Source organism: Diplotaxodon limnothrissa, linkage group LG7, assembly GCF_057381915.1.
Source record: "Diplotaxodon limnothrissa isolate DT_005_m linkage group LG7, D_limnothrissa_male_GT1.1, whole genome shotgun sequence".
Classification (NCBI taxonomy): domain Eukaryota; kingdom Metazoa; phylum Chordata; class Actinopteri; order Cichliformes; family Cichlidae; genus Diplotaxodon; species Diplotaxodon limnothrissa.
This window is the reverse complement of record NC_140602.1, coordinates 65306177-65326613: the sequence shown is the minus strand read 5'-3', so window position 1 is coordinate 65326613 and position 20437 is coordinate 65306177. Positions and strand designations below refer to the sequence as shown.

The 20437-nt window shown below is 40.0% G+C and overlaps 1 protein-coding gene across 1 annotated transcript in view; it reads right to left on the bottom strand.

Moving 5' to 3' along the window:
- The window catches only part of ppfibp2b (PPFIA binding protein 2b), a 101584-nt gene that overhangs the window by 50382 nt on the left and 30765 nt on the right, over nucleotides 1-20437 (bottom strand). The window contains exons 2-3 of the mRNA XM_085360135.1: nucleotides 19323-19427; nucleotides 14586-14794 (exon numbers count right to left, since the gene is read on the bottom strand). Coding sequence (XP_085216261.1) covers nucleotides 14586-14794; nucleotides 19323-19404 — 291 coding nt within the window. The 5' untranslated portion in view covers nucleotides 19405-19427. The remainder of the gene's footprint in view (nucleotides 1-14585; nucleotides 14795-19322; nucleotides 19428-20437) is intronic.

Here is a 20437-nt window from a genome sequence, read left to right as displayed (position 1 = left end):
GTTTGCCCTTAACAGAAATCTTGCTATTTCTTTTAAACCAGATTCAAGAAGGTGCTGGAAACATTCCTCAGAGGTTTTGGTGTATACTGACATGACAGCTGTCAGTTAAACATCTATGATCCCAAAGGTGCTCTGCTGGATTGGTATCTGGTGACTCTGGAGGCCATTTGAGCACAGTGAACGCATCGTCATGTTCAAGACACCAGTTTGAAATGATTTGAGCTTTCAGACATGGCTCTGCAAACTCTGTTTTATTTGGGAAAAGTAGATCAGCAGTTTCTTAAATGTTCCGACCACCTTGTTTGGCATCAACAACCGTGCCATTTCCAGAGTCACTTAAATCACCTCTCTTCTCCATTCTGGTGCTCGTCTCAACCATGTCTGTGTTTACTTGTGTTTAAGATAATTTCACTTGCACCTGCTTCTACATGTTTGATTGTGTTTTTCCCTCTCACCACCAAACATCCAGTGTGGATATATGCTATAAAAGTATGAACCTTGTATATGACTACTTGAAACACTAGTATTGACACCAGCCCAAAAGTCCATTATAGATCTGTTTCCACCTGAAATGACAGAAAGCAGTAGCAGCTGTAAAGGAACTGATGGTCATTCTGGTAATATATCAAGACTGTGTGTGAAATTTAGGCCTGAATTAAGTATGACAATTATTATTATCAATTATTACAATCAATCAAATGACTGTGGATAATGTTAAAATCACTTGTAGTAGTAAAACCACATTGTCATCGCTCAGCACTGCAGTTCACCTCAGCTGTTAGCACATTTTGGCTAAAACAATTAGTTTGTTTTAATATCTGAAGTACTGAACTTGGTTACCACTGATTTCCATCAGCAGCAGGTAGCTGTATTCATCAAACATCCCACTGGTGATACTAAAGCTTAAGTTAACAACCAATTTGCAAACATGAGATGGTCGCGTTTGTCCTGTAGGAGTTCAAATTGCATTTTAGATGAATGCTGAGGTTGCTCAGGACTACTACAGGATTACTACAAAGAACTAAACACTGAATGCGTCCATGTTCTGTAGGGCATGAGACAGTCCAGAGAGGACAGGAAAAATATATATTTCATTTGTTAAATATTTTTCTTCAAGAAAAGCTCATCGTGTTTTTGGTGGAATTAAATGATATTTCATTTTTAACCACAGACTATGCTGATTATGGCATCTGCAGTGTTTTCTTGTACAATGATGATCGTGTGTCGGTGGAACTTTCTGCATCTGTCCCTAAAGATTTGAGGGGGGCCCAGATTTGCCAACAATCCCCACAACCATTACTGTCATTTAAGCAATCAACATTTAAGCCTCTTACTGCCAAAAATCCACTCCACACCCATCTAAACTACGATTAGCTTAACTAGCTTCAAAGTCCAGAAAAAATAAATATATAAAACGCCTTTAGGCTAAAATATGCAGCAGTGTAAATGTAACTGTTTGCTACAAGAAGCCGACCTTTCCTACTATCATGACGATGACCCAGTTTTAAAGAAAACGTAAACATCGAGGGTTTTTTTTGTGCTTTTAGCTGAAACTCTTATCTGATGCCACAACAACTACTCTAAACTTTAGCTTCAAGGCACATTAGTGAGCTTCCAAAACCTTATCAGTCTCTTTCATCCCTCAAAGGCCGTCTCAGCACACAGATGAAAAACCCTAAAATCAGCCTGTAATCCTGGATGAACTGTCTGAAGCTGAGGTCACAGGATGTACACCAGCTAGGTCACCTGACGTGGACCATATGGATGCATTAAACCCATTATCAGACTTGAAATTAAACAGAGACGGGGGTAGAAAGGGGGTGGGGGACAAACTGTTTCTTTCAGAGTGTCTCTTAAGTTATAAAATGTAAGGCTGTAATAATGTTACATTTACAGTTTCTCATTCCAGTGGGAAATCTGCTGTAATCACAGATCTTCCCATCAGAAGAACGAAGAGAAGCAAGGCCATTTCAGGGTGGTGATGACACAGCGTTTGAATGGACCGATAAAAGAAACCAGGCCAGTCTGTTTTTATCTGTTATCACCTGGTGGATTGAGTGAGAATGGACAGAGCAAGACGATTTGGGGCCACAGTGTAATGTCTTTGCACTATCATTATATATTACAGTTCTGCAGTTGTTTTTTCAGTTTCCTTGAGTTTTCCATTAGCACTTCTGACTAAATCTGGGAAATTTAGCTGAAAACTACTAGAATATTAGTAGCAGTAAAAATTTAATTAAACAGGTTCTCTCTGTGAACCTAGAAAATATTACGTTTTTAGAGGCGTTTCAGTTTGTATCATGAAGTAAAAGTGCTTCCAGTACAAGTAAAAACAGGGTGGAGCATCAGTTAAATAAATACTGACCCATTACCTTGAGTGGTTTTTGCTTACACAGCACATTTTTATTCAAATATATTAAATCAGGTATTTATGATAATAGTGAAATAGTGAAATAATTCCTCTAATCAGCTAGGAAAATATTTAAATCATTTAGAGCTAAATATGAAATTACCTTTTGAGTTTTTTCAGGATGTTCTCTCAAAAAACAGGACCATAAAATTCATATTTTATTCAACACTAATGAAATTCGAATCATAGTTCTAGTACAATTTATATAAAGTGAGTACACTTCACTGCAGCAGACCAAATATTTAACAAGGCTTTGCACAAGAGGAGAGGAAACACTATCCACTCAATATAAATGATTACACTGGAATGAATACAGACATGTTTTATTAGTCGTACTTTTCTCGGTGTATTCACAATAAATGTTGTGGCCAGTGGAATGGGTGGAACTGTAATGACATACAGTGGCGTGATCCCAGTGTCTAAGAATGCATGACAGCATGCAGCACACTACCCACCTACTTTAAGTGATTCACATAAAAGTGCTCCAAAGGTCAGCGCTCTGTAAGCAGGTAACATGTACGTCCACAGAATTCATGTAGAATTTTACTGCTCACTTTCAAAGTCAAAGCCTGACCTTCTATCCAAAACCAAATGCTTTTAGTTTTTGGTTTTCGTCCCTCGTTGGCCCTAATCTGAGTCGTGAGTGCTCATTCGATTTAGCGCTGCAGCAGCGTGTGCAGCACATTAGCTTAGGTATTCTCTCTAGTCACACCACAGTGTCTCTAAATGCAATTTAAAGTCCAATTCAATTTGCTGTCTGCTCAACTTGACAGTAAACAGTCCCACTGAGTGTGGAAAGTGAATCTGAAGGTGAGTCAGTGGCATTTAGGATGAATTGTCATTTCTGTTTCTCCATATCCAAGTTTGATTAACCTTCATCTTGATCTTACCACTATAATCACGTTAGCCTCAGCAATTCGAAGATGAAAACAGCTGTTTACTGTTACGTTTGTTTAAAAAAAGACAAAGAAAAAGGAAACAGGACCAAGCTGGCAGTGTGGGAGAAGGGAATGATAGCTGGTTTAGTATACTACTAAAATAAATGGCCTTTTCTCTGTCTGGAAGTAACCATCACACACGCATTAAACAAAATGATCACCTAATTTGCTCTTTAAAACTCTTTGCTAATTTGGTCCTCATTATCTGAAGTAAATATGTACAGTGCTTATTTAACAATTGTATCAGACCAACTGTCATAAAAACACTGAATTAACTGAGTTCCGATTTTGATGCCCAAATTTGAGCTGGCGCACTGGACTTCTCTGAGAAATCAAAAGTTAATCAATTCAAACATTAAAACAAAATTTTCAAATGCAAGTAAATAACTGTGCTCTCTGGAGTTTTTTTTGTAAAGCACTACATTTGAAAATTCATAGATAGCAACGATAATTGTATTTTAGCTTTAAAAATAGAATTTTGATTAGTAAGTAAGGAAGTGAACTTTATTTATATGGTGCTTTTCAAAGACATAAAAGCCACAAAGTGCTGTATAACAATAAAACACAATTAATATCAATAGAGAAGTGAGTGAAACTGAATAAAAATAATTAACAGAAGAAAGTCAAAAGGCCTGAACTTCTGCACACTGGTGCATTGATCATTACAGAAACATAAAAAACCTTACACTGGTCTAATAAACTTGTTTATCACTGTAGTCGTATCTGGAACAATTTATAAATGGCAGCTTTGCTGTTGTGGGACCCTGTGATGTTCTCTGAGCATATGTGGAAAGCCCACACCCACCCACAGAACAAATCAGGAATAAATGATCATATGCAGGACACTGAGGTGGATCAGTTGTAGAGCAGAAGTGAGTCGCAAAGCAACTGTGAAGGCTGAAGCAGCGTGATGAGAGTTATAACTGCCAGAATGAGATGTGTAGCCTCAGGGGAGTATCAACTCACATGGGCTAGCATTGAGATCAAGCTAATCTGCTGAATGCTAACAAAGGCTTTATTCCATTTTTAACAGACTGAATGAGTAACTTAGCTATCTTACTAAAAAATAAGAAAAGAGATTGTATTGCATAAATAATGTTAATTTAATTTAAATACGTTTTAACATGCTAATGTTTATTTCACACATGCTGGCCAGGTCAACAGCAAGTAAAAGAACTCAGATGTACATCCTCACACACAGATGCATCTGTGCACCTTTGTAAGGGTTCATTTATTTAATGCTATTTCACTCCACCCCTAACTTCACTCTACCTCAGATACATTATAAGATGCAGACGTGGCAGTAAAACAAATCCTGTCAGTAATCTGTTGGACGATTTGAAACACTAAGAGGAAAATCACAACGATGCACTGACAGAGCAAAACAGAGTTCAGGACAGTTTCAGCTGGGTCGTTGTAGCCGTGCCTACTAGTTATTGGTTCAGTCTATGGTTAACTTTGTCATCCAAGTTCCTCTTTCCAACTGTAACTATAACATGAAGTAGCATCACATTTGTTCAGTGCACTGGAGGTAGACAACTGATTGTATCAGTGCTCCAGATTGAGCCATTAATAAACCTTAGTTTGGGGTAAGTTTAGCAAACCTCTTGACTGGTGACTTTATGAATGCAATGAGGGAAGTCTGTGCTTTTTTGCTTAGAGTGCTGAACCCTCCTACCGGACCTGGATAAGCAGTAAAAGATGAATGGATATTTTTTATCCCAGCAAACTTTGAAATGAAAGTTATTCATCTCACTCATTTAGCTAAAAGATAAAACTGACCTAATAACGTTCCTAGAAGTGTAACTCACCATCTGGTGGCCAAGTGGTAAGATGCTCTTATCTAACCTTATAACCAAGTCCTGACCCTCTCACAGCCTTTTGAATTAGTGTGATGAAGTGCAGACTGGCCAACATGTCTTCAGTCCAGGTCTACTTCAAGAAGTCAAACAAAGAGCCTGTTTTTACACATTCTCTGCCCTGGTGAAGAGTCATTTCTCAAAATATACGTCCACTGTGGCAAAATATAAAATAATAATCCATAAAAATGACACAAGGCTCATGGAAGTCTAGGGGGACTCACTGACAGGCTTAAACTTTCTATTATTCTGATGAGTCACTGTGTCAGAGAAGTCCGAGTAGAATAACGTTTTAGCGTTAAATGTTAGATATTAGAGAAACAGATAGGAAGTAATGCAGAATGATGTGAATGAGGCAAAATGCAGCAAAATCTTTTAAGCATGTGAAGAAGCCCCTTAAAAGAGACAGAGCGACACCTTCAGTGAAGAAAACTTTGCACAATTAATTTCTTATCATATATATTCACAGAATAAATCCCAGAGAGAGGCATCAATAAAAACAGCATAAGCTGATTTACTGTCACCTTGAGATCTTTGCCATTGACCTTAGCAGTTGCTGGAACTCTGTGAATGATCTGTGAATGTTAGTTTAAAGGTCACATCTTGAAGAAAGAAACTGCAATAATGTAAAACACTAGCATGCTTAAAAGCAGCATAGCTTCACGATTTTAAAGATAAATTAAATAAGCCTAAGTAAATCAGACAAATGTGGTATCTCATCAGTTAAAGACTTGCTCACAGGTCTTTACAACACAGATCCTGCAGCGCTAAGTCTCTCTCTGCTTAACCCCCAGAGCATTAGACACTGCTTTGACAACAACAATCAGCTGATAGTGAATATTTCCAATCTGATAACACAGTCCTCGTGGATGCGTGCCTTCATAACACAACAACAACAGGAGATGCAGTCCAGCTCTTGAGCTGAGGGAAATTACATCACAAAGTCTGTCGCCAGGAAATAAAACAATAACAGCAGGACAATGTCAGGCATCTAAAGTGGAACAACTGCTTTGCGACGGCAGCTTCTCCTTCAAACATCTCTCCCCTCTCTCTGTTTTCCAACTAAAAGTTTCCTCCGAGGCATCAACCTAATGAAAGGAATGTGCAACACGGACAGACACGAATATATTTAAAAAGGGGGGAAGAAGAAGACGCAGGAGAAGGAGCATATAAACAAACCCTAACTCACCTTTTTCAGCCAGGAGAAGTGTCTGTAGAAGTCAATGGGAGTCTCCATGCTCCCAGCCCATTGCTGCCCTGCCTATTTTCTTGTGTTCTTATGGGACTATCAGCCTCTGAGTGTGTCTTATGTGCAAGTTTCACAAACTAACAGTGGACTGAGCAAACTGCTGCAGCATGTGAGTACTGTCATGCAAGTGTGCATGTGACTGCGATGTTCACAGCTGTGGAGGAGGGCTTTTTATGATCTCTGCCTCCTCAGAGGGAAAACTCCCCCCTGCTTGGTCCCCCTCCTCCTACTTCTCTCTTTCCTTCTTTAGTCCCACTGTATTTTCCCTCTTTTTCTCTCCCTCTCCCTACTTACTCCCCTTCTTCACTTTCCAACTTATTTGTCCTTTTCCCTGGACGCTCTCTGCCTTCTCCACGCCCTCTTTTATTCCCGTTTGGTTGGAGTTGTCGGTCCCCCTCCTTTGCCCTCCTTCCTTTCCCCTTCTCCTTCTCTTTTCTTCCTTTCTTCACTTTTGAATCGTTCCCCCTCTTTTCTCTCTCTCGCTCTCTGCCGAGGTCCATCTGACAGCCAAATGGTCAAACCGAAAAAGAAGGAGGGGGGACGGTGGGAGGGTTTGCCATTTTTCTTCTTTCTCTGTCATCTGTTTGTGTCTCAGTGTTGGCCTATGTTTCCTCTCTCCCGCTCTCATATGTAGCCTCTAAAGCAGCAGCGTCTGATGTCAGATAAGTGGGCAAAGCAGCAACAGGCTGTACTGTCAGCACAAACACAAATCATGCCAGGAGGTCCGTCTCCCTCCTTTTTTTTCGTGTGCTCTTTTAATTAAGTCACAGTGCCGGGAGACGCTGGCTCACTTTCTTTGCCTCCTGTTCGTCTGTCTCTGTGTGTGATCCTCCACATGTTTAAGCCCTTTAGCTCAGGTTTCCATTTCCTGTGTATTTTACAGAGTCCACCACAACAATCTCAGCCATTTGGTCTGAACGGCAAGTTTATTTACAGCCACACAAACCCCAGTAACAAATAGCGCTTCTGTGCAGGTGATTACAAGTGATTCAAGTCCTAAAATGTAAAAAAAAGTTGGATGTAAACTGTAATTTCATGGAGTCATGTTTTGTATTACTGAAAAGAGCTGTAATATGTCAAAATACTGCAAATTTTGATATGGCCATACTTTCTTCCTCCAACTTTGTCTCTTAATACAATCTTTCTGCCTCTTTCACGCTCCTGTGCATGCTCAAGCAGAAGGTCTGTCTCATGCATCATTTTAACGAAGCTTATGCGCAAGTTCAATAAGGTAGATCTACAGTCTCACATCTGTCTGCTCCCAGGTGTTGCCGGCTAAATCTGAGCTTCAAATCTCTTCCACTTTTACAAGCTGTCAAGCTGTTTGTGACATCAGTGGTCTAGTCCAATCATCTTTCTCCCAGCCTTGTTCAGACCAGTCAGCATTCACGCCGCGTACTTTAAATCTCACTGCGCATCTTTCTCCTTTGCAGTCGCCTTCATGCAATCTGCCTCCTCCCCATCGCTGCCTCTCATCTTTCAGGCTCCATTCAAGTCTCCAGCTTCATCTCCACCAGCAGCCTCCGGGAGGTCCTGCTCTAATCTCTAACACCAACACGGCCATCAGAGCCTAACTGCCAAATACCTTTATCTAAATTCTGTTCTGTCCTCAGTTAAGGGGAGGGGCATGAAGAATGGTGAAAAATATAAAAATGATGAAAGGGAAACACATAATAGGTTTTTCAAATGAAGCAGAAAACTGTTAAACCCCATGAGATAAGTGAATATAATCGTTTTACAGGGTGGCATGTAGCTACAACATAGTATTGCAATATTTTGCATGGTGACAATACTGCCATTTGGATACCAAATGGCAGTATTTTATCAAATAAAGGAAAATACTTTGTGAATACTGTGAACAAGAGAGATAATCACCATCACGCAGCACCATCCTGAGATGACATTAGCCGAGCAAACTTGCATTAAATCGGCTCACACGAAAAACCATCGAACACTGGACACATTCAGTTTGACAAAGCCAGCTCCTAATTCATCACAACTTGTGGTGACTAATTGGTTCCCTACACCCTGAGGCTGTTGAACACTCATGACCACTTTGATCACAAGCTCAGGTCACCTGATAGGAGCAAACATTCCTGCACACAGTCACAGCCTGACGACTGCAGTCACTCTCAGAGATTGTCAAAGGTCTCCATGTTTAGGTCTGTCTTCCAGACATGAAGAGAATGTCTATAGACCAGTTAACCTTGTTTATATGCAGTGAATGGTTTTAACCTACTGTGCTTTGAGAACAAAAGGGGGACCAAAATCAGCTGAGGGTAAAACAGCACCCCGATATTTCTCTTTTCCTTTTTAATTCCTAATAGTTCTACCCACTCCTACCAACTGTCAGCCTGCAGGACGGGCAGAAAACCCGTAATAAATCGCACAACTATGTGTAACGTTAAATAGGGTCCTAAGCTACACAGAGTATTCTGGCATCTTCTGTCAACACATGGCTGTATTATAGACAAATCCATTTTTCAATGTAAAATACAAAAACAAAAAAAAGAAATATAACAAAATAATAAACTACTGAGTGAAAACATTAAATCGGGGACCCTGCTCTGTAAAAACAAAATCCTGACCTATTTTCTTTCATTCCATCTCATTTTTAATAAACTCTTGACAGTTTCTGCTGAAAGAACTTGTATAGTTGTATTTCTATGTATAAAAAAATCGAAGAGTTCAGGTTTTTTTTGTATATTTTCTCTTCAGCAGGTTTGGGGAAACTGAAAATGTTCATCTGCGTCACGAACACAGGAGACAACCATCTCTGGGTCAGCAGTAATGAGCAGCCGTCACCGGCTATCACAACTTCCTGCCAGAAATACACTTATGATGCTTCCTGTGTTTACATGTGCTTCACCATGAAGTATGCTCTGGAGAGAAGGCCGTGGGGTGCAGACTAATTGCAGAGCACAACTGACTTTGATCCTGTTGCTCAGGCTATAGAGATTGAAAATGTGACGTCATTCAGGGGTAAAACCGCAAAGGATTCTGGGAACTCGTGGCAAGAGGTACTAGCGCACGCAAGCTTTCAATTGAAATCAGTTACACCGCGATAAAAAGAAACACAAAAAATGGCAAGAAGCTGTTGTATTATTAACTACAATAGCCGGTGGCATGACAGCCACGGGAAGCCGACGGGTAAAGACATCAGTTGTTATCGGATTACATCGTTGAAGAGAAATTGTTTGCGCCATGTTCCCGAAGTAACAAAGAGCCGACGGAAGGGGGGAGAAGGTGGACAGGATGAGCTTGAGAGGAAGCAGCCAGCCTTACATTCTAGCTGCCTTGATTATCTGCCAGGCTTTTGTTCATCTGCTATTGAAATTTTCAGGCAATGTTAGCAGCTTTCCACTACAGGAACAGTCCCTCTGGAAACTGTTGACTGTGGATTATCCAGACTGAGTGAGACACTGTTCCTGTAAAGAAATGCCACACTTAACTCCTTAATCCCTGATCTACTGACTCAAATAACTTACGAGAAACTTTTTTAATGGTTTTTGTTTTGTTTAGTTAGTAATAACCTTCTACAAATACACAACTCGAAAAAGTGCTAGATTAGGATATCGCAAGAACTGAACACTGTATTAATGCATGAACTTTCCAAGTTGAAGAAAAGCATGTTTGTGTTTATTTTTGCTTCTTCTCCTTTCCTCAAAGTCATTTTCCTGTCTCCTCTACAGCTTTCAGCGCTGACACAGTGCTTTTAACTTAAAGTCACCTTGTGTGTACTTCTTCATGAGCATCTGCAGTTTAACTTGTGAAACTGGGTGTAGTAACCACCAAAGGGACTCCAGTGGATGATGTGGATGAGGAGAAATACATTTCCACAGACCTTTTTTTTTTTTAAAAGCAGTGGTCCGGAGACTCAAAGGGATGAAAACACTTGGAAGGGAGAACGGTGTAGTCTGGATCAAATACAGTTTTGGCTTTTGCTTAAAATTTTAAACTCACAAAGGGAGAGGAACAGAAAGAACAAGTAATTCTTCTACCTTGACCTCTTTGAGTATTCATTTTAAATAAAATGCTTAAAAAGAAGAAGCAGGGAACTGGAGTGATACTGCATTAATGCATTGGGAAAAAGCCTTTGGCACTGAAGATGATTAACAGCCTCCAGACAGTGTTAGATTTTAAATGGTGACCAAAAACAGCACCTTATTGTAAAACACCCACCTCGTGCTGCTGAGCCGCATGAATTAAAATAACATATTAATAAAGACAAAAGTGTCACGTACAACACTGTGCACATCACACTGAACTTGGACTGAAAAGTGGGACAGCACTGTGGAGGAAAGCAGCAGTGAATCAAAGAGAGGAAGAAACAAAGAAGGCAAGAGGGAGGAAGGGAGGAAGGGAGGGGTGGAGGGAGGCTTGGCCAGTGATTGAGTGCAACATGTGAGACATCTGCTGTTGAAACAAAGTAGGAGTTCAAAACGCTGCTTTCCAAGATCTACTTTCCATCTCAATAACTGTGGGTAAAACTTTGCACTGCTGCAGGACAAAACTCGGCAAGAGAAGAAGAAAAAAACCTCACATAAATGACAAAAGCAGGAAAGTCAAAAAACTACATTTTTCACAAAATACCAAAAGATCCGCCTGAGCTGCAAGGTTTCAAACATCAAACCGTACCACATTTGCTATAATGTATTGGAGCAGTTAGACCTACCTTACAGCAGCAGCCCTGAGCAATCCAATCCTCTCGACAGACATTTGAGTGCCTAAATAGAAACTACCTCATTTACAAACAAGCTTGCATTAAAAACTAAATGGAATGTGTCCATAAATGCAAAGTATCAGTGAGCAAGAACAGTAGCTTTACAGGGAAAAAGAATGGATGAAGGAAAAGTAAGAGGGAGAGGGGGTAAAATAGCAAAGAGTAAACAATAAACAGAGATATTGGACAGGCTGAGAGGCCACACAGGACAGAGACAGGGTGTGAGGGAGGGAAAGCTGCACAGGAAGTTGATAATAATGGAGATGTAATGATGTCTCTGAGGAGAACCTAATGGAACTTGTCCTAAATCTCTCCGCTTATTTCCTCCTTTTGATGAAATCCATGAAAGGGTTAATAAAGATGAAACATGCTGAGAGGTAACCCATGATGTGAAACGTATTTTAGTGTAAACAGTAAAAAAGAAAAGGAACGCTTTTATTAATATATGTGGAGCAAAACACACCCTGATAACATGTTTCACTGATATATAACCAAACTTCAGATGATGTATCAAAGCTATAGTCAGACATCGGGAGGGTAACTTTAGCTGTATCGTCCTGTCTTTGGCACACTGTATATGTCTAGCTGTCAATGCCAAATTAGCTCAAGTATGACTTTGTAGGAAAAGCACGACAACAAGCAGGAAACCAAAAAAGGAAAAGAAGCGAGCAAGAAAGAAAGCAGGAATAGATGAAACGTGGTGTCGGACTGGGACAGAGACCAAATGAGCCCTGAGCTCATCCTCACAGAGACATGCTGAGCTTGTGCAGCAGAGAATAACTATTCTGTAGCACAGCAGCCAAATTCCTCTCCTCTTCCTCCTCTCCTGACCTTTTGGCTGACCCCTCTGACCCCAAGGCAACTGTCCCCATGCTGTGAAAACACTAGATAATGCAATACTTGCATGTGAGTTCCCTCACTGTCAAATCACTGAATATGATCATACTCAACTTCAAAGCTGAACATCTTGTTTCCGTTAGTTCTGAGACGCAGGCAGCCTCGTCTTTACTAGCATATGCTACAGCACCCTCCGCACAATATGCAGATTAAAGAAACATGCGTTGGATTTGGATTGAATCTGAATGACTTTCAAAAAGCACTAATGAAAGCAGTCTGTTTGTGATCCTGAACCAGCACTCCTGCACTAATCACTGCTGACCGAACAGATGAATCCAGCTTTTCTTTACTTATGCATTCCGATCTACTTGCTACAAAAATAAATATTCACCCTGTAAGAGAGGCTTCAACAAAAAACAAAACATCTGGTTCTTTTTGTTAACATTTTGCATGTCTGATTTCATTTTTCAGATGCTATCCTCCTCTAAAAAAAACAAACAAAAAATCGGCTGCTATTACTTTTGCATCTCCAGCCAGTCTACCCTGCTCTGAGTGCAAGTAAACATAACTTGTCTCCACAGAGACATGTACACTCAGCATACAGTGCAAATTTCTAACCCATCTGTGTAATCTCTTAGGATGGCGAGAGTCTCACTGCAAATTTAAAATGAACAGCTCAATGAACTCCCGGTTTACTGAGAGAGACGAAACAGATCTCACAAAGCGTGTAATAGTGTGTTTTCAGCTTTGATAGCGCTCCAGCTCTACGGATGGCAGTCTGTCTGTTCATCGCTACATCCAGCCTGAAATATCACAACAGCTGTAGTACACACATTCAGGGTCCCCCTTTCAGAACGTGGGTGAATGTAACCAACAGCTCCTAATTTATTAATGAACAGCACCAGTTAGCTGTTGGATCTATGATGTTAAACAACCACCTGCCACTAACCAAAGCCAGTAGATGGTAGCACTCCAGGTGGAGAGTCATCTGTACAAACATGAGTGATTCCTCCCTGCTGTATGTAGTCTGTATCAAGTGTGCAACCGCATTCTGCACGAGTGAAAAAGTTAACCTGCAAGAAAAGAAGGCTGCTGGAGCTAGCACTGCGAGTCTGACAATGTGTGAATGCAATGAATTATGCAAAATTCCATGTAAGCAGCATTGCATGCAGTATTTGTACAGACATCTGTGAACCTTGTCCATTGACCTGCGTTTAATTTTGACTCTTTCCTGCGTTTTTGATGAGTTATTAGTCTGATTTTTTTTCCCCTGATTCTCCTGAAGAGGAAATAAGTCACCAGGATTGTCAGGAAAGGTTAAAAAACTCACATCACTATATGCTTAAGAAAAATAGAATATAACATAATGAAAATGTTATATCAGAAACATTAAGACCACTGTTCAGCGCTTAACTGGAGTTTCTGTACACAAATAAAAATTAATTTAACAAATACCGTGTCCAATTTATGAACTAACGTCAGCTTTAAGACTGTGGCTCTGTCAGCCCTGGCTGTGGGATTTTAAGCGACAACAAGTCAGAAGTCATTTTGCCATCACATAGCCACAGCCTAATTTAATTTCATACAGAAAATAATATCAAATGCATTAAGCTCACAGGTATTTGACCCGGTCATACTTCAGACTGAACTGTAATCCAGTTGTCGAGCTGACTTTTCAACTAGCTGATAATAATTTGGGAGAAAATGTCCAGCACTTTAAATCATTGCAAGTAAATTAAATATCGAGTATGTGCTACACAATAATTGTTACCTCAGCACGAAAGCAAGGGAGTGTTTGCTTGCTTGTCATCTTGCTAAAATGACTTGAGTTTCTAAGTGTGAGATGTAATTCGAGTATGTCAGAAAACCTGAGATATTGAACATGTACACAAAGACGTACTAATAAGTTCATGCCTTTGTTAGGCTCAGGTTTCCCCTGCAAACATCAGAAGAAATCACCACAAACATGTGAGTCAACGCTGAAACCCCCACAGAATATGGTTTCTTTGCACATTAAATATTTAACAAGTATTTAATAAAGGCATGAACATTTTTATCAGTCTATTAAAAAAAACAGTCAGTTGTTGATTTTTCATGGAAGAATCTGTATACACATCCAAGACTGTTAAATAACCGCACTAATAAGTGGAAAGGCTGCATCGAGACTTGGTGCATGTAAAATGCCTTTCAGCCTCGTTCGTGCACTAACAAACATAAAGGGCCTGAAAATTCAAGTAGAAGAAACAAATATATAAAAATGCTTTACAGGAACAAGAACACAGGAATTCTCACGCTTAGAAGGCGAGAATAACAAAATGAGCTGTGCAGACTCTCCAGTCTGGAATGATGCTCATTTTCAGCTGCAGAGACTAAACACGGGGCAAACAATGGCATAAAGAGTCAAAGCCGATCCATCACACTGAAATCCTCTGATACAAACTCAAATACAGACAAAGGAAAAGTCACATTTCCATTTGATGTCACAATTTTGTGCATAAACACTGCTTGTAGAAGACGATCAACACTGAAATGACGGATAACATCAAAATGAATCACACGGTGTACTCACAGCTCCACTCTGCAGCCAGTCTACAAGAGCCTGTGCGGTCTCTGCAGGCAGCTGTGCTCGGAGGCTGTTTCGCTCCTCCTGGCTGGGTCGAAGCTCCAAGGAAAGTTTGAGGTCCTCAGCTAACTGAAGGACCTGCAGCGGTCCAGCACTGACGGGGGAACCCAGGTCATACATGCTGTTAGAGAACTCCATCGCTGCTGCTTTTGAACCTGGTGTGTGAGTGATGGAGGAGGAGAGGATTAGAGGACATTAATATTACTAAGGAAGTCAAACTTTAATCAGAGCCATACATCTTTCTAATACATGGCCTCCAAACCGTCCATGTGTCACCTGGATCATTTCCCTGCACTGTATGGCCCAAGCTAACAAACATCTGGATGCACTTAAGCAATCGTGGCTCTAAAACAACAGCCACACATTGCAGAGGCTTCAGACAGCAAACAGAGCCCAAAATTAACAAAAGAGCACGCAACAGAAACAAGCTGCGTCCATTTATCATGAAGAGGCTGAGTTTAAGCTACACATCTGTGGGCTTACTTTATTTGAAATAAAATAAGCAGAGAGAAAATCTAGGATGCTCAAGCACCACTGAGCTGGTATCTATGTCAGAACTGCTTCTAATGTGCGATGTTTCTGAAAGATCATCGCTGACATTTCAGCTGAAATGCTGAGAATTCTTAAAGTGAATTATTTTATCTGCACTATAAGGAAAAAAACGAGAAAAACAAAAGCTTTATCAAACAAAAGTTGTTGTTTTTTATTATTTGTCATGGTCTTTGGATTTTATAGAGAGTTTGAAAGGTTTAGCTTCCTGTGTTGAGTTAATCTGATATCCTTCATTGTGTCTGTTCCCTGTGCTTCCTGTGTTGCCCTGTCCACGGTCTCATGTCTCACTTGTAGCCGATTCCTGTTTTATTTTGGAGACAGTGTTTTTAATGTGTCTCCTGTTGCTTTTATTTTGTTAAAGTTGTGCTTCTGGGCTATAATTTGTTCTGTTTTGTCATTTATAACTATACCCTGGAGATATGGCTGTTATAATCAGTGTTGAGAAGGTTACTTACAAAATGTATCCCACTACAGATTACAGAATACATGCCCCAAAATGTATTTTGTAACGTATTCCGTTACGTTACTCAATGAGAGTAACGCATTCTGAATACTTTGGATTACTTAATATATTATCATGCTTTTGCTGTGTGATTTATTACTATTACTGAAGGATAGTCACCATACCAATACCAACTAGATGTTTAAATCTTAATATAAAATGAGTAACAGTAGGTGGACATTAGGTAAAGCTGCACTTTTTGCAGCGATCTCGTATATAAAACAGGTCCGCGGCTCCGAACCGTAGTAAAGGGACCTCTGGCTAATACGTCGGGTTCGTGTCGGGCTCGTCGCCCAAAACTAGCTTTACTTTGTCGCCTGGGTCGACTTTGCTAGCGAGGGACAGAGAGAGGCATTGAAAGGCTGCTCCAACAGAACTTGTTGTTTCGGAGGAAAACACGAACACAGCGTACAGTCGAGTCTTAATAGCTTACTTACAGCTGGGCTCGTCAGGCACTCTTCACTTCAGGCTGCAGTGGTTATTATTATGTTTACATGCTTACACTCTACCTATTGCCTTCATATTGAATAATTATTTTGAATAATAATTTTTAAAAATATTTCGTCACGTCATTATGCGGGCCGCGAAATTGAGACACAGGCATTAGAGCCTTTTCATGCGTGTTTTGTTTGGGTCTCTCTTCCACAGCATGTCTTCTATCCTGTCTTCCTTCTCTCACCCCAACCGGTCGCAGCAGATGGCCCCGCCCCTCCCTGAGCCTGGTTCTGTTGGAGGTTTCTTCCTGTTAAAAGGGAGTTTTTCCTTCCCACTGTCGCCAAAGTGCTTGCTCATAGGGGGTCATATGATTGTTGGGTTTTTCTCTGTATATATGAAGCGCCTTGAGGCGACTTTTGTTGTGATTTGGCGCTATATAAATAAAACTGAATTGAATTGAATTGAATGTCAGGTAAGCAAAGCATGCAAATTGTGATGCAATGGCAAGTTCAAGTTGCCCGCTACTTAGTACACTGTCAAGGCCTTGTATTAGTAAATGTGTATGTAACTGATTACAACTGTAAAGCATTTTAATTTCAGAGGTAGTCCTAATAATTTATTTCTGCACCATTAACAGCCTTTACTCTGTGACCCGTCTGCGTCTGATAACATCTACATCCCAGGACTGGCAGCATATAGACAACTTATTAAAAGGTAGCTGTGATAAAGGTTTGCAGCTGCTCCTCTGCCTGCAAACAGATCAAAAACAACACCAACACCAAAATCGTTAACCAGCAGAGTGCTTTCACAAGTATTACCGCAAGAAGCTTTTCGACCCCAAAAGCACAGAAAAAGCTGTCTTGATCATGGAATGCAATATGACCGACATATCTAAATTCCTGATAAGTGGCTCTAATTTCCTCGTTAGCGACTGGCTGATGCTATCGCTAATGGCATTTTTAATGTCTTTCTATTTGTGGTCAGTGAGAGCCGGAACAGCAAGCTCAAAGGCCTGGGTGAGATCAGCACATTGATGGCAAATAGTAACAACAATTACAACAATGATAGCAGTAAAGCCTCTTTTCTCCACTTGTCTGTGTGAAAATAAGTCGCAGGGCAACTGTGAGAATACAACTGCAATTTTATTTCATCTGCTGATTATTTTCTCAATTGATGAACTGCCTCGACTAACAAAACTGGGAATAACTGACAGTGTTATTTTTAAAAATTACTTGATTGATTGAAGTTTCCACAGATATCCAGCAAATGAGAAAATTACAAAAAATGATTAACTCACTATCAAAACAGTTTCATCAGTCACCACAAGAGATAGTAAAGTAACTACTAATAGTTTACCATTTACCAAAATTTTACTTTCATTAGTGACCAAAACATTTCTGATTCTGACGGATTCACAGGAAATCCTCCGCGTCGGTCCTTCTCTCCCTAACCTTGTGACTGAACTGATGTGTTTTCCCACATCATGCTGCTCGATCACATTAAACATTTACCCCACTGTCAGTCTAATCTTTTCTGTCCAAGGCTGAGCTGCCTGCAACAAACTTTGTTATACTGTACAAACACAGAAAACGAGGCAGTCTCACCATTGCAAGCCTGCCATTTATTAACCTGCTGTGTTCAGAAATTTTACACTGTTACATGGGGTTAATATCTCAAAATGTTATCTTATTAACTCAACCTTTTGAGAAAATAACTCAAAATTGAGAAATTAGCTTGAAATTTGGGGTTAGCAAGTCAAAAGTTTAAGATAATAGGCCAAAATTTTAACTTATGGATCACAAAAAAAAGGTATGAGCTGAACTCAAAGCAAACCCAAACACTGAACTATATCATTTTTAGCTCTAGTAAGTTATATTTTACGGATGAAGAATGGTAAACAATCTGCACTCATGTAGCCCTTTTGACCTTTGACCTTATAGGTTACATAATGTGCTTGACAATGTGTTTGCTTGTCATAAGTTGAAGCTTTATCAATATTGTACATAATCATTTCCTGCAGCTCTACTGTAAAAAAATAAATACAAATGCATTGTCACACATACACCTATGACTGGGGATGGATATTGACAAGATTTTATTGATACAGTTGCCACAAACGACTCAGCTCTCATGTCTGCTTCCTTACTGGGTTCTGATCAATTTTGGGTGCAGGGAAAACCCAGTACTGACAAATGAATCGACAAGCCTGAAGGTATATGAATCAGATGGATTAGACAAGGGCAGCGACTCTGGCTGCAAAAACACAGACTTCCAGCTGTATAGACGGATAAGGGGAAACCACCCTCAGGTTTCCTTGATATGTGACTTCAGTAACTACTCCAAAAATACTTTTCACTTTGTAAATTATGTTCCCCATCAATGTTCAGAACGAGGATAAAGCATTGCATGCTTCAGAGCAGGCCTATTTTCTGCCTGACAAGCCACTAATGCATGAGCATGCTGACTCCTGGTTTCAGATAGCAATGAACAAGAAGCTCAGGCCAAGGCTTTAAAATACAGGCCACGGACAGTGCTACCTGTCAGCCTCCTAGTAGACACGCCTATCGTATCAATTTAAAAAGTCTTTATCGCATTGTTCTTAAGTTATAGCATTTCTAAGATTTTCAGAGATTTTCAGAAAATTTGACCTCTGACCTTGTGGTCGAGGTCACTGAGACTCATCCAAGATGTTTAGCAGATACGCCTACGGTATCATTTTAAAACTCCTGCGTTGCTTCATTCCCGAATTATCACTTTCACAAACTTGGGTGCCCACCTCACCCACCCAGCAATACCTCATCAGCCTTTTACGTCGGAATGGTAAAAATGAACCAGAGTGCGTGACATCATAGTGGTTCAGTCCATCTTTAACATACAGTCTATGAGTAGCAACAAATATACCACTTACGTTCTGGACGCTTCTGGTGCCGGCAAACATATTTTTTTATTATGTTGCTGTGGCTGATGCACAAAGTTTCCACTTTAGTTCTCAGTAACAATCACTAATTGCCCAAATTACAACAGCAGTACGGAGCAGTGTTACAGCATTAATACAGACCAGATGATGCTTATTTGTAGCACACGGTGCTGGAGAAGCCAACCTGTGTGCAGATACTGGTTCATGACATGCTGAGACTTCCACTCACCTCTAAACACTAACTCAAAGTTTACACCTGTTGCTTTCTAGCCTTTACCTGCAATGATGTCGTCCATCTGCTCCAGTGCCGCCTCGAGCATGTGACTGGCCTCTGTTTCCATGGTGATGGCAGGTAGCATCAGATCTCAGGTGTTCTGATGTTCTACAGAAGAAATAAAAAAAATAAGTTAAGTAGCAACTTGCTGTACAACGTACTCAAGACTTTGACAGAAAAAAATATATATTTGTGGATTTCTGGAGTAGCGAGTGGTTCCCCAAACCAAAACATAGAGACCAGTGCTGCACCACTCCTAGAGACAGGGAGGGTTTTACTTACCCAAAGGTTATGCATATTCATATGGAGATACAAAAGAAGACTAAATCTGATTCTTTTTGTGCTAAGAAAACAAATCTTTATTTTTTTTAAAAACTGGTCTGTTTGAAAGTAGTTATAGCTGTTCCCATGATTTTTCTTACATTTTACCAGTTGAAAATGGATGGATTTTAGTATTTGGCAACTAATATGAAAATAACAAAGTTTTACAGTTTAGAGTAAAAGATCTATCATATATATTTAATCTATATAATATTCTGGATATTTAAAATTGAGCTGTTGTATATATTAGAGCTATTCCTTATATTTTATAATGTTGTAATATATTGAATTCCTTAATTTAGTTCAGTCTGTAACTGTTCTTATTGTCTTGGAGCAACTGTAACCACATAATTTCCTTACGGATTAAGTATTCTGATAATCTCTCGGATGGCTTGGGAACGCCTTGGTGTTTCCCCGGATAAACTGGGCTTCTCTGCTTAGGCTGCTGCCCCCACAACCCCGCCCCGGATAAGCAGAAGAAGATTATTGATGGTGGATTCTGATTCTAATATTACTAATAATAACCATAAATTCTGCCAGTATCGGTCAACAGGGCCAATAACAACAACAACAATAGGCCGATATATTGGTGCACCGCTAGTAAAAGCTTAATTGCATCAATGGGTTTTTTGAGGTTAACAATTTTTGTCCCTAACAGTGACTCACAGGACAACAAAGAGTTACGTTGGACTAAAGTTATATACCTATGTGGTATGTGACTTTTGTTGCCATGATGCCAGGTCTCTCTTGGAAGTAAGATTTTTAATCTCAATGAGATTTTTTTACCTGGATAAATA